The 14,174-nt window shown below is 39.8% G+C and overlaps 1 protein-coding gene across 3 annotated transcripts; it reads right to left on the bottom strand.

Annotated features, from left to right (window-relative positions):
• Positions 1 to 5,260: 5,260 nt before the first annotated feature.
• LOC106382413 lies at positions 5,261 to 14,104 on the bottom strand. 3 transcript variants are annotated; one of them, XM_022708244.2, is made up of 26 exons: positions 13,863 to 14,104; positions 13,591 to 13,743; positions 13,394 to 13,503; positions 13,153 to 13,318; positions 12,964 to 13,064; positions 12,800 to 12,872; positions 12,554 to 12,689; positions 12,289 to 12,449; positions 12,048 to 12,172; positions 11,858 to 11,957; positions 11,591 to 11,687; positions 11,386 to 11,437; positions 11,197 to 11,298; positions 10,977 to 11,123; positions 10,745 to 10,907; positions 10,187 to 10,417; positions 9,949 to 10,103; positions 9,439 to 9,567; positions 9,213 to 9,330; positions 8,937 to 9,132; positions 8,687 to 8,798; positions 8,454 to 8,608; positions 6,756 to 8,151; positions 6,452 to 6,646; positions 5,874 to 6,373; positions 5,261 to 5,617 (listed from the first exon to the last, which is right to left on the bottom strand). In XM_022708244.2, the coding sequence occupies exons 2-25, from the start codon at positions 13,724 to 13,726 to the stop codon at positions 5,897 to 5,899; spliced, it is 4,833 nt and encodes a 1,610-aa protein (XP_022563965.2). In that variant the 5' UTR covers positions 13,727 to 13,743; positions 13,863 to 14,104; the 3' UTR covers positions 5,261 to 5,617; positions 5,874 to 5,896. The 3 variants fall into 3 exon arrangements, with proteins under 3 accessions (XP_022563965.2, XP_022563966.2, XP_013677891.2); XM_022708245.2 differs by having other exon boundaries at positions 5,261 to 5,611; XM_013822437.3 differs by lacking the exon at positions 5,261 to 5,617 and having other exon boundaries at positions 5,738 to 6,373.
• Positions 14,105 to 14,174: the final 70 nt, after the last annotated feature.

The following is a 14,174-nucleotide window of genomic DNA, read 5'->3' as shown; positions in this document are numbered from 1 at the left end:
CTCAAATCATGTTCCAAACTCGTTGATCACAGACAATTGTGTTCTATTCCATGTTTAAACATCTGTTTCATGCATATTTGATCAAGGAATCAACACGGAAATAAGAAATTCACAAAACCCAAAAAATTGCTCAAGAACACGATTTCAGAATGTGGAGATTCGCGGAGTATACCTGTCTTAGGGTGAAGACGAGTGTAGGAATCAGGTAGAGCTCGAAAAATCAAGTGGAATAGAGCCCAAAATTGTTCAAATCGGATGATTATAGAGAGAGAAAGGGGGGCGAATTATAGGGGAAATCGGAGGGGATGAGAGTTCTAAGGTTTAGATCCAAAAAAGGTCGGGTTTTGCCTTATAATTCTGTTTTCCGAACACGCATCGATCGATGCGTTTTTGTTCTATAACGCATCGATCGATCACATTCTTACGGCCCGGGCCATCTTGGTAATCGATCGATGCGTTTTTGTTCTATAACGCTTCGATCGATGCGTTTTTAAAAAACATACAAGATTTTCCGAGGAAATTCCGAGGAACAATTCAGATTGTCGATCGATCGATGGGATACTCTCATCGATCGATCACAATCTTACGGCCCGGGCCATCTTAGTAATCGATCGATGCGTTTTTAAAAAAACATACAAGATTTTCCGAGGAAATTCCGAGGAACAATTCAGATTGTCGATCGATCAATGGGATACTCTCATCGATCGATCACAATCTTACGGCCCGGGCCATCTTAGTAATCGATCGATTTGTTTTTGTTCAAAAACGCATCGATCGATGCGTTTTTAAAAAAACATACAAGATTTTCCGAGGAAATTCCGAGGAACAATTCAGATTCTCGATCGATCGATGGAATACTCTCATCGATCGATCACAATCTTACGGCCCGGGCCATCTTAGTAATCGATCGATTTGTTTTTGTTCAAAAACGCATCGATCGATGCGTTTTTAAAAAAACATACAAGATTTTCCGAGGGCATTCCGAGGAACAATTCAGATTCTCGATCGATCGATGGGATACTCTCATCGATCGATCACAATCTTACGGCCCGGTCCATCTTAGTAATCGATCGATTTGTTTTTGTTCAAAAACGCATCGATCGATGCGTTTTTTTTAAAAAAATTACGTTTTGAAACCCCAAACACTAGTTCGTCGGAATTTCCTCGGAATATTCCGAGGAAATTCCGAGGAAGAAGAGGTTTCCTCGGAGTTCCCTCGGAATAATCCGAGGAAATTCCGAGGAAATAGGGTTTTTAAACCGAAAACAACGTTTTGCCGTTTGAATAACACCTATATAACCCTTATTAAGTGTCTTACGTTCATTATGAAGTCAAAAATTTGTTCCTTACCGTATAATTAACACTTTTCCGATTGTATGAACGAAATCTCGCAACATAAGAGAAACACTTATACCTTTTAATGAACGGTAAAGGGAATACTTTCAATTAGTTTTGAAATTTGTTATTTCATGGTTTATGCTCATGTATACAAAGAATCCTCAATGGTATGCATTACAATTGTATAAGAAATGAAATACGGCAAAAAAAATTGATGTTTTGAAACCCCAAACACTAGTTCCTCGGTATTTCCTCGGAATATTCCGAGGAAATTCCGACGGATATTTTACTATCTGTCGGAATTTCCTCGGAATATTTTCATTTTACCGGGCAAATATTTCGCGAAAATTGAAATTAGAATTCCGACGGATAATGTCCGTCGGACCCTAGGTTTTATAACCACGAGCCCCTTCTTCTTCCCCATTTCTCTCTTCTTCCTCTGCGCGACTCCTCTCTTTCTCTCCGGCGATTTCCCCCTGAAATCCGACGATATCTCCGGCGATCTCCCTCTTCTCTTACACAAATCATGTAAGGACCCTATCCCACTCTCTTAGGTTCTATTTGTTAGGTTTTTGTGTAGTTTTGATAGATTTTTGTTAGGGTGATTGGTTAGGATTGTGATTTGGTTGTATAATAGGTTTAGAATTGTGATTTGGTTGAATAATTTGTTTTGTTGAATTGATTTAGAATTTTTTATAATTTTTTTATTTTTTGTATTTATAAAATCGATTTTTGTATTTAAAATCGATTTTTGTATTTTACAAAAAGATTTTTCTATATAAATTCGATTTTTTGGATTTTACAAAAAAAATTTCTATATAAATTCGATTTTTTGGATTTTACAAAACATTTTAAATATCTATAAAACTTTTTTTGTGATTAAATACTATTATTTGGGATTTAAAAATATTTTTCATATATATATATTATTAAAACTATTTTTTTGTAATTATTATACAATTTTTATTTATTAAAACTATTTTTGTTTATTAGAACTATTTTTATATATTTATTAAAAAAATTTAATATATATAAATCTTTTTCTGTGATTAAATTATTTGGGATTTTTTTTTAATAAAAAAAATTAATTTATATATTTCTGTATTTATTAAATATATTTTTTTAATTTACAGGTCTCATGATGATCAGACCCGGCCTCGACAGCGTCGTGGTCGTGGTGGTACGGGGAGCCAGTCTCGGGATTCCAGCCATTTTCAGGATTCCCCTTCGCCCCACAGCTCCAACCATACATCTCCCTCTGCTGCACCCGCTCATGCTCCTCTCGCTCCCGCTGCTGCATCCGCTCCTGTTCCTCCGGGTCCTCCGGGAGTGATGAGGGTTGCGGAGTTGGTTCAACAGCCCGGTCGTGACCATCTTCCGTATCTCACTCCGTATCCACATGGACGGGGTCAAACATGGTAATTAAACATTTTTTTTCTTTAAATTTGGATTCATTATTAACCGTTTGTTCTTTTAATAAGGTTCAACCGATCCGGGAACGGGATCAGCGCATGGATCAACCGTATGATGTACTCGGCCCTCGACAGTGGACATCCGACTTTCACTCACTTCCCAACCGACAAGCAGGTTCTGTGGTTTCGTCAGTTTGCGGTAAGTATTCTAATTTTTTACTTATATTTTTAATCTTTAATATAAATTTTCTACTAATTGTGTTTTTTTTTTAGCAAGAGTTCAACTGGAATTCCGATGAGACGCTCTTTATCTATCACCACTTCGTCCATAAAGTAATGGACAACTATGGGAAGCAGATCCACGAGTGGAAGAAGAAGTGGGAAATCAATAAGGTTCGATTTAATTTATTAAACAATTTTTTAATTTATTAAACTATTTTTTAATTTATTAAACTTTTTCTTTTTTTTTAATTAAAAGGTCCCAAAGTCGATGAACGACACGGTCTGGAAGGAGTTGTGTGCGCATTGGGATAAGGAGGAGACGAAAGAAACTTCTTCCACCAACTCCACCAACCGCAGGAGCGACCGTAAAGGGAAGGGCATCTACAAGCATAACTTGGGTGCTCAATCTATTGCCACTCTCGGAGATCGCATGGTAAGTTCAACCGCTTTTTCTTCAATTATTTGAGTTTCAGAATTTAAATTTATTGTGCATTTCTTCTAATTTCTAATGTTTCTTTAATTTTATGTTTTTTTTCAAGGCGGAAGAAAATGATGGCGAGCCGGTTGATGATCTCGCCCTAATGAGGAGGGCGTATACCAACAAGAAGACCGGCCAGATTGATGACGGTCTTGTGAGGGACGTGGTCGACCTGGTCCAAACTCAGGTGGTAGACGAAGTGTCTCAGCTTCAAACCGAGGATGACGCTTCGACGGCTTCGACCAACTTGTCCCGGTTTCGAATCAACGAAATCGTTGAATCCGTAAGTTCTTTTTTTTTTAAAGTTCAATTCATTTATTTCTTGGTTTAAATTTCTAAATTTGGCTTTTTTCTATTCAGTCGGTTCCAAAGAAGAAGGGACGTTTGGTCGGTTTGGGTCGTCGCACCCGGTCGGTTCCTCCTTCTTCTGCACCACCGCCCTTTGTTGATCCAGAAGTACTTACGGCTCAGTTGAAGGACAAAGATGATCGTATATCTTTGTTGGAGACCCAGATGGCGGCTCAACAGGCGGGCTATGAGGCACAGAGGAGGCTGAACCAGCAAATGATGGAGATGATGCAGAGGATGTACCCGAACGAGGTGTTCCCGGACGTGCCAGACCCGTAGTTTTTTTTTTCCCCAATCTCGGAATGTTTTATTTTTATTTGTGAAACTTTGAATATTAATTAATATGATTTCAATTTTACTTTTAATTTCATATTTTCGAATTTAAATTTCAGAAATTTTATTTTTTCAAAAAAATTAATATTTTTTACATTCCGAGGAAATTAATTATATTTTTCACTAGATCGATCGATGCGTTTTTGAACAAAAACGCATCGATCGATCCGTTTTTTTTAAAAAATATAGCGAGGGACATTTCCCTCGGAATTTTCCGAGGGACAACTCCCTCGGAAAATTCCGAGGAACGGATCCCTCGGAATATACCGAGGGAACAGTTCCTCGGAATAAACCGAGGAAAAAGTCCGTCGGTATACTCCTATCGATCGATGTATATATGTCCAAACACGCATCGATCGATGAACTTCCGAGGAATTATCCCGACGAAGTTCTCCCTCGGTATATTCCGAGGACTTTTCCGACAAACAAGGGATCCTCGGAATTTCCTCGGAAATTTTTTTCCCCGGAATTCCGTCGGAAAATTCCGAGGGATTTCCGAGGAAAAAAGAAATTCCGAGCAATTATTTCCGACGACGTGTTTCGTCGGAATTTTGTCGGAATAACGATATTCCGACGAAATTCCGACAATTTTTTCCCTCAAAATCCTTGATGTTTTCTTGTAGTGAATGTTTTAGAGCTATTACAAAGAGATATTTAGGAAGTTACAAAAAGCACTAAATTAAGGAGTAACGATGTCTTACAAGGAACTGAACCAATGCATTAATAATTGACCTACCTTATGCCCACAGTTCGGTTTGCCATAAGCAATCGACCCACTTTTATGTGTGTGTCATTAAGCTCATCATACTGCAAACTAAATATCAGAAAACGGGGGTTGTTATCATTTTATTTGTTATCACGCAATAATACAACTGGAACATAACAAAAGAGTAATACTTCCACGTTTTGTTCGTCTCATTTTTCTCCATTTATCTTTGACGTATTTTCTCCATTGATGAGAACTCATTGCAATTTTGCAGATAAATTTCATAGTTATTTTGAGAAATTTTTTCATCATGCATGCATCTATTTTTGCGTCTTGATTCCCTTACTTTGACATTTTATCTACCATATTTGATATACCTAGGTGATTACTCTTTTAGATTTTATAAACTATCTCACCGTCGACTCGTGTGATTACCCCTTTCTTTATTAATATCAAAATCAATAAACTGACATCATCTGCTAGAAATCCTACTATTCACTTTCGATTCTTGTTTGAGAATTGGCGTTAAAGTTTGTACATCCTCTAGTTGTTCCCGTTTTAGTTATGTAATGAAGTACGATGATTTGCATCTTAGACAACGATATTAGATCTGCGTTCAAAATTTCCGTATGCTACTCGGAGCCTTTGTTTCTGCTTTCATTTCCAAAGTCCAAACTACTACTAGTCAACACCTGCTCGGATTTTGATCCCGTCGGACGAGACCATATCTTGATTTTTGGATAGTAAGATTGATCGCCCATCCCTTGGCTTAACCTGTCTCTTAGTTGACCACCAAAAGAAAAGTGTTATCAAAGTCGCGAGTTCAAACACAAACAACACTGGAGAGAACTTCTTGATAAACAAAACAAAAGAAAAAAGATAACGAAAAGAAACCTGGTGGACAAATTAAACTAAACGTTAAAATTAAGATAGAAATCAAATCAACATACACACAAAAACGAAAATAAACCCCACAAAATAGAAGGTTATTACATGAAACCAGTTTGAAATTTTCTTAATGTTAATTAAAACCAACCTTAATCATCATGTGTACAACATTTAGCCGAACGGTGTGGACACAGGTGCGGGTCCAGCGAGTGCATCAGAACGTTTAATGCTTCCCATACCACAAATGATACAACCAGGCGACGAAAGAGCCGCAAACTTTGCGCCACAGAGATCGCAGACATCGTACCCAATGGTCGATAACCTGCTGAGCGTAGCTGAGCATAACTGAGAAGGATCTTCAAGCGGGTCGATGGATTTGTTCGAAGTGCCTCTTTGGACACAGAGATCGACCAGTCCTCTTAATTCTTCTTGTTTGCTCGCTGGTGCCTTTGATAAAAGCAGTTCCAGCATCTGCTTGGAGTAGCCGTAGTTTTGGACTTCCATGTTTCGTTTGATTGCAGTGCGTATGCAGTTTATGCGGTGCTTTGCTAGAAGTGGCAGTGAAGCTAGATGCCTTGAGAGTCTTGCCATTTCGTCCTTTGCGCTTAATGCACTCGCGCCTTGGACTCTTTGTAGCCTCAAGATTTCCTGCACGTGGGAGAGAAAAGAAAGATGATTTTATATTTGGTTGAAAACTAACAAAGAGGGTATGAATAATTAGTTTACCCGAAGGAGAGTAACGGCTATCTTGTACTGAGCACAGATAGTGGCTTGAGCTTTGATATCAGCCCCACGTGATTGATCCTTAGCAAGCGCCAAGAATGCTTCGTCGAAGCAAGACAGTGCATCTGGAAGCTGGTTTTGTTCAAGATGGGCAAGTCCAGTCTTGAAACAAAGCGGAGCTGCTGCTCCACGTGGAACCTGAGGAGAGAAATAATCACAGATGGGAGACAAGCAACAGTGAGATTTTATGCACTTTTTATATGTAATGGCATGCAAACAGATAGGAAGAAACAAAATGCAGATTCACCTGTCCAGGACGAACTGAAGCAGGAGGAGACGTAGGCTGCCCAGGAGGCTTTCCAGAATCTGTATTTGGAACTCCAAGAACGCTAAGATCAAGAGGCTGCGAATAAACTGGAACCTGTGGTGCTCCCTGAGTCTGCCCAGGAAGTTGTGGCGTCCCCTGAGTCTGACCAGGAAACTGTGGAGGAACACCGCCGTCAGGGAGTCCAACGGTCTGGTATGGAACACCAGGTTGTTGAGTTGTCGGAGGAACGCCACCTCCAGGAAGACCAATATCAGGCTGAGTAGGATTGTTTGCTTGGTTTGGAGCATTCTTTGCAGCTTGAGCGATTTGGTCCATTTTCGAAAGATAAGTACCAGCAGGGAGCAATGTCTTGGCAACCTCAACAGATGGGATTGTGTTTTGGAAAAAGTCTTCGGGTATGGGACCAGCTACCATACCCGTACTACCAGACGGAGCTGGTTGGGACATTGGCTGAGGAGGCTGAGTCCATGAGCTCATTGCGAAAGGATCAACAGGAGCAGATGCAGAAACCGGAGCAGTTGTTGAGGGAGAAGGCTGGCTTAACATCTCACCCAAATCCTGGGATCCAGCACTAGTTGATTTTGTTCTACTCATTGGGAGGCCTAGCCCATCTCCGAGTTTGAACGTTCTAGTAGCTTCTTTAAGCTTATTGACGTCCACAGTGGTAGATGTTGGCTTTTCTCGTATTCTAATTTGCAGCTTCTTAGTTTTTGGTACACCTTCCTCGTCACTGCTGCTGCCATCACCAGCAGCCCCGTACATTGTTTTCTTGAATTCCTCAGCAGCCTTCGCCTGTTCATCAGCCACGTTTTGTTTCCCTAGAGATTCCAGACCCATTAAGGAACTGGATTCACCAGCAGGAAGGGCCAAAGGTTTATCTGACAGAGGTTTACCCAAGGAACTAAGAAGCCCTCCAGGTTTCGAAACTAAACTGTCTTCTTTAATCTCCACCACATTAACTCTGCCTTTGACGCAACCCAAATAGACACCGATATGATCAGCTACTATTGAGGGTATGGTTCCATCATCACTCTTCATGTATGGCATTACTTCCCCAGCTAGCTCCCATTGAGGTATGCTCTTCATGTCGGTTGGAGTCTTTATATCCCAGTTGCCACCACCCCATTCTGGTCCTTTTGGAACCATACTCTCCGCTGCGAAATTAGCAAAAATCCCCTGGGTCCATCCTGTAGACCGCGCTCTTAAAATCCTTTCACAATATCGCCTCAACTCAGGATCTCCGCTTTCTTCTTCCAATTTCTGGGCAAGACGACGCATAGCACTAGGGTTCAGATGGCATATGAAAAGATCTAGCAGGCTCTCGTTGTCACCTATTACTTCGAAAGTCTCCTTTGCATAATCAAATTGACCATATCTACAGTACAAAATGTCCGAAGCAGTTAGATGCTTGAACCTTGCCAAAAACATTTCTATAAGAAACTAGAGCAGAGTAGTAATTTATGGACTAGGATCAAGAAGTGTTTATCCAAATTCCAAGTAACTATAGATAGTAACTGAGATCAACTTTTCAAGGTCCAGTTCAAGATGCACTAAAACTTCCTTACATTAGTACTAAAACAAATAGAGTTAAATAAACAAACCGTACAATAATAGCTAACTATATATGTAACCAGAGACTGTGCTGTTATATATGCCCTGCAACGAAAGTTTACTTACTTGATACAGGCATATCCAAGCTGCCGGAATCTCTGGAATAAAAGCGATGTTGGAGGGCATTTTGGATAGTCTCTCGAACGTAAGAACTCGTCCTTCAAAACTGACAAAGCGGTGGAGAACCGAAGGGCCTTGATTGCATATGTACAACGTAATACCTACATTTTGTTCCAAGCCATTTAGTAAACGAGATAAATTCCAGAAGAGAGTTCTGTTTTTAAATAAAATGGACTCACCTGGTTGAACTGCGGCCCTGCTTGAGCTAGTGACACAGCAAGGTCTCCGCATACTGGAGGGCTACTAGCTAGAATATCAAGAGATCTTGGAGTAATTCGCAAACTATCAAATCTGCAATCAATAAATCAAACAAAATAAGAAAACTAATATAGTTACGATGCATCCTGCATACCTACTTTAAAATTCTGATCTTAAATATGTAACAAAATTCCAAACGTGTAAGAGAAAGAAAAAGGACAGCAAGATAACCTTGTTGTTATTTGATACAATATTTCAGAAAGGTCCAGTTTCTGCTGAAACGTTTGTTGCATTGTAGAAAATCCAATTAAAAGTGGTTCAAGTAGCCCAACAAGACAGCTCTTGATTTCGATCCCTTTTTTCTGCTTCGGACTTATATCAGTGGGATTAGCGAGCAAAAGGCGGTCATTCAGAGCACCAACTAGAGCTGCGTTGAAGAGAATAAATATACGAGAATGAAATACAGTAAGTTCACCTTAAGCATTTAGTGAAACAAGATCTGCTTACCTGCATATGGTGTACTTATAGAAAGAATGGTCCTCACTTTCCCATCCCAGCCAAGCAAACATACAGCAGTTGTTGTTGAAAAGAGTAGGGCAGGTCCAACCCATAGAAGAGATCTAAAGTTCGCAGAAGTTAAGGCTTTTCTCAATAATCAAAGAGCACACATCCAAATAGTGTTAAACATAATGCACATAATTCAAATGAACGAAAGGTAGTTTAATCAGGATATTGATGGTAGGCCTCTATCATATTTTGTCGAACTGCTTGCCAATATATCAAAATCCGCAGACACCATCAGCACCCTTTGGGTTGTTAATACCCCTGCGACATATCCTCTGGGTGTTTCTTGCCACTGAACCTGTGATTTTGAAAAAAAAACTCTACATAAAGACAAAAGTTGATTGACCGTTGAAGAGTAAATTAAATATTTAACAGCCATAGAACAGCTAACACCAAACATCACGAGTCAATTCCATTTCAAGAGAGAACTGGCTAGATGCAGACCATATGAAGGGGTAATGAAGAAAAACGACAGCACTAATTTGGCTGGTCAATTTTTTCTTTTTTTTGAACACAAATTGGGCTGGTCATAGAAACAGATATTAAATACCAAAAGTTTGTTTGGCTGGACAAATCTCCTCCAAAATATCGGTACACAGTACAAAGTTATCATAGATGTTGCAGTAGCGCCTGTAGCAGAAATCAGCAGGTCATTCATGTTTTATAAGGAATTTCATACCTGAAGAGCTATTTCATGTTTCTTCAACCTGATTGATTTTCGTCCTTCGCCTTGTGTTGAAATATAATGACCATCTGTAGCTGAGAGACGGTAACCTTGAAACAGCTTTGCCAGCCCAAGTTGGGTTCCATTACAAGCAAACATCAGAGTGGACTCTGTAATAAAAACTGGCATCAGTTAGCGCTGTCATACTCCAAATGATATGTAATTTTCAAGAGTGAGATTTCTAATGCGTCACCTATCGGTGTGGAAAAAACACGATCAACTTCCGTCTCAAACAAAAATTGTTGAGGACCCTGAATTGCGGAAGGATTCTCCTCCTTGGTTTGGTTCTCTTCAGATAACAAATTCTTCTCATTCTCTTCGATTGTGGTAAGTTTTGGGAGGATATACATAGACAGCCCTGTCTTATCCTCGTCGAGAATTACAAACTGATCATCATTTGGGCCGATAAAGGCAGCATCACAACCTGCAGAGGAAAAAAAATATAGCTTAGAGATAGTCCTCAGAAACATCGGAAAACAAAAAAGGATGAACGCCGTAAGTATTTGTAAGCTAGCATCCTTTTCAAGTTAAACAGATCATTTTAGTCCGTAGGGTAAACGGCATTAAAAGCTACCCATCAGTTTCCCAGCGGAACGAGCACCTACCGGTGTATATAGAATACATTGTACACCTGGTTATCTAGATGATCGGATGCGGTATGATACCATTTAATATTCTCAAAAATTAAAAAATCCGAGGCGGGAAATTTAGTTCTCTACAGATAGCAAGGGGATCCAATAATCAGACAAACCTTTAGCAGTGCTTCCTTTACTGTTAGGCAGCTGAGAACCTGTATTTTCCCAGTAAAGCACAACTTCATTTGTAGCACCACTGAATTCATAGACAACCAGAAAGAGATTCCTTTTACGACTGTAAACAATTTGTTTCGAGTGATATTCTACATTTCCGGGAATCTGAAAGGAAAAAAAAACGCAAGTTAAAAAAACATAGATAAATTGAAATCACATAATATCAGATATTACCGATGTGTACAGCTTCTTGTAGATGCTGTCCGTTCCAGAACAGAGATTGTGTGCCATGAGGTTAAGGCCCTCAATATAAAAAGCCCTCACAGGATAATGAAGGACCCTATTTGGCTTGTTGAAGAAATTCAGCTCCAAATGGAATGGCTGCCAAAGAATTCGATCAGCCAGGCATAAATCAATTAATACAGAAAACAAGTTCAAAACAGTAGTTACATACCTGGCAAACAGGAATGTCTTTTAGTTGATCCTTTGTATCCATGACGGTAATAAGGGGTAACCTTGATATCGGAGCAGTTTTGGCATGACCCTCCATAAAATGCTGTATGGATTACGTGACGGACTTAGCTAAAAATAGTCCAAATAATAAACAAAATAATTTGTAATCAAAAAGGTAAAGCAGTCATACACTATACAGGAATGCCTTCCGTGCAATATCTGATATTGTTAGCTGATTTTGGCTGCAGAAAAGTAACAGAAGACAATGTGAAGCGGATGAAATATTGAAAACTTGAGTCATTTCAAACGGGACTCAAGGCATTTTCCAAGCATATGCTACTAAACTTTTAATAAAAAAAGTCCAACATTGATTGCATAAGGTAATATCCACTTACCCCTTGTGATGTTGCTCTTGTAGCAGAGCTTGGAGTTGATGCTCGGCTAAAATTCCAGAGGAACCCATCGATGAAAGCTTTTCCTTTAGAACAGAAGCTGTTAATCACCTCAAATATTAGAAAGCAGGATGGATAGCGAACAACACTAGACGAGCCTACAGCCCTTGTTATCATCCGAGGATTAGTGACTCCTCAACATCCGTAAAGCTTAAGAAGAGCATAACTTGTCAATGTTGTCATGAACAAATAAAATTAATGCTCATTTACCTGACGACCCCCTAGCACTTTGCAGAACTGCAAAGAGCTGCTTTCTTCCTTCCCTGGTCTGAGCTGCTCGATTTTGAGTGTTCTCATTACCCGCCATGTTCTGCATAGAAACCCAGCATGTCAAGAGAGAGAAGCCATACTTCTACCTAACTGAGGACTGACAGTAGGATGTAAAATGAATTTTCTTAACTGCAAAAATTAAAGCTGCTAAGTTCAGCTTTGTATGAACTTCTAAAGTTTTGATTCGTGGTAAAGGGTAAACAGCTTCACCACCCTGTTGAGAGAGAATTCGAGGAATGTCTATTGATTCCATAGCTGCAATAAAAAAAAGAAAGGATAGTGCTACACTGCATAAACACAGCTTCCAAACTAAATCATGGAAAAAACCATTGCCTCGTATGTGGATCCACTTTAAGAGACATCAAGCTTACCGGCAGGCTCAAAAAAGTTAGTTTGTGTCGAAGGCCTGTTAGGATTTATTATAACTCGAGTCTTCCACACTTGAAGAGATCCATCCTTGGACACAGTGACAAGTACCCGCAACATAGGAAGCCAAGAAATTGAAGTGATGGGTTGCGAACCCACTTGCGTACTGCAGTGATACCAAAAGAAAAAAAGAACAGAGATGAACATTACGAGGGAAAACAAGTGGTAGGAATCCAAAGAGCAGGCTGAAAGCAACGAAAATTCACTTACATTCCAATCATATTGGGTCTTTCAGTTGAAACATCCCAGGCTAAAAGTGTACCCCTCCTATCTCCAACAAAAATCCATTCTAGTGTCGGGTGAAAAGCAAATGCACTGGCACCGATGAGTTTAATAGTATTATCCACTGCAAGGATAGCAAAGGACTCTTGTAAGTGATAGCTAATTCTCATGATACCTCAAGCGAGAAAGAAGAAAAAAAAAATGAGAAACGAGAGATCCTCCACATATACTCACGCTGTAGTGTATAATGAACAGCATAAGTATGAATGTTGTAGGCTCTAATCAACCCCTCTGCATATGCTACATACTGAAAAGACACAACATTTAAAAAAAAAATCAAGCTCTAGTGCAATAAAACCAGATTCCACACAACAGTAAACATGGATGATGTATCATACCAGGACAGGAAGCCGAGGATGGCAAGCAATGTTCACAATTGGTTTCTTCAGGTCTGTCTTAATTTTCGTCGGAGCTCTTCCACCTTCAATAGTTCCAACAACTACAGCAACGAAACATAAAAGGCCATCAGCAAAAATCTACCTAGATCTGCTAATCCATGAGAAAGTCAGGGAAGTGGGAACGCAAACCTGTCACACTCATTCTTTTAGGGAATCCAAAAAACACAACAGGTTGGAGTGGAGTCACTGCGAGATGGACTTCTGTATCAGAGGAAATGTGCTCACTCCTCTTCTCAGGAGAGTGCAAGACACAAGTCTGCTCCGTTTCAAAGTCACAAGACCTAATTGTACAATCCTAAAACACCAAACAGTTATTAAAAAAAGAAAACTAAAAGTAGTCTTCAGTACATGATCTAATGAGGAAACTGACCTCAAGAATGGCAACGACGGCGTTGCTGCTAGTAGGACTATACAACATCTTAACAGCTGGAGATCCAATATCAATGGACGCAATCTTACATCCAGTTAACGCATCAAACTCTGAAAAACCAAATCGGTTCAACATCGAAGCATCATAACTACGAATCAATGTGAAACGACGAGAATCATTGCGGGAGATTGTTTTACCCATGATGTGAGAGCCGACTGCGACAGCGATTACGGCCTGCGTGGGATGAAACGCCGCCGTATGAGGCTGAAGCGGCTTGCTGATACCGCGACCTACGTGGCGCAGATCCAGATGCTGCACCGTTGCCCATTCCATAGCTGCTCTCTTTTCCCCTGAAAGAACAATTACGATTCAGATCGATCAGAGAGAGAAGCTTGTAACAAGACTATTGATCTGAAAATTCAAAGAGACAAAAAACGATGATCGTTTGATACTGTTCGTTTTGGTTTACCTTTTCGTAGATCTGCGTGAGATTATGAGTTCATTAATCTGCCACAAATTTGAATGTTCGACTTACGAAGATGTGAAGAAGGCTATTTGAAAACAGAGCGAGATCGAATGGGAAGATGAGAAAAATCAATAGCAGTCGGTAAAAGGATCGAACCAAAATGTAAGACATTCGGGTCGGGTTTTCCGGGTCTCTCTTCTCCGGGTCGGATACTATCTAATTTAAAAACGACGCCGTGTCATCAGCGTCTGCAAATAAAGTCGCTCTATAAGCCTTGCAACGATTATAAACGGGCCTATATTAGCTTTACTAAGC

Source organism: Brassica napus, chromosome C8, assembly GCF_020379485.1.
Source record: "Brassica napus cultivar Da-Ae chromosome C8, Da-Ae, whole genome shotgun sequence".
NCBI classification, from domain to species: domain Eukaryota; kingdom Viridiplantae; phylum Streptophyta; class Magnoliopsida; order Brassicales; family Brassicaceae; genus Brassica; species Brassica napus.
Note: the sequence above shows the minus strand (reverse complement) of the source record. Positions and strands in the feature narration are given on the sequence as shown.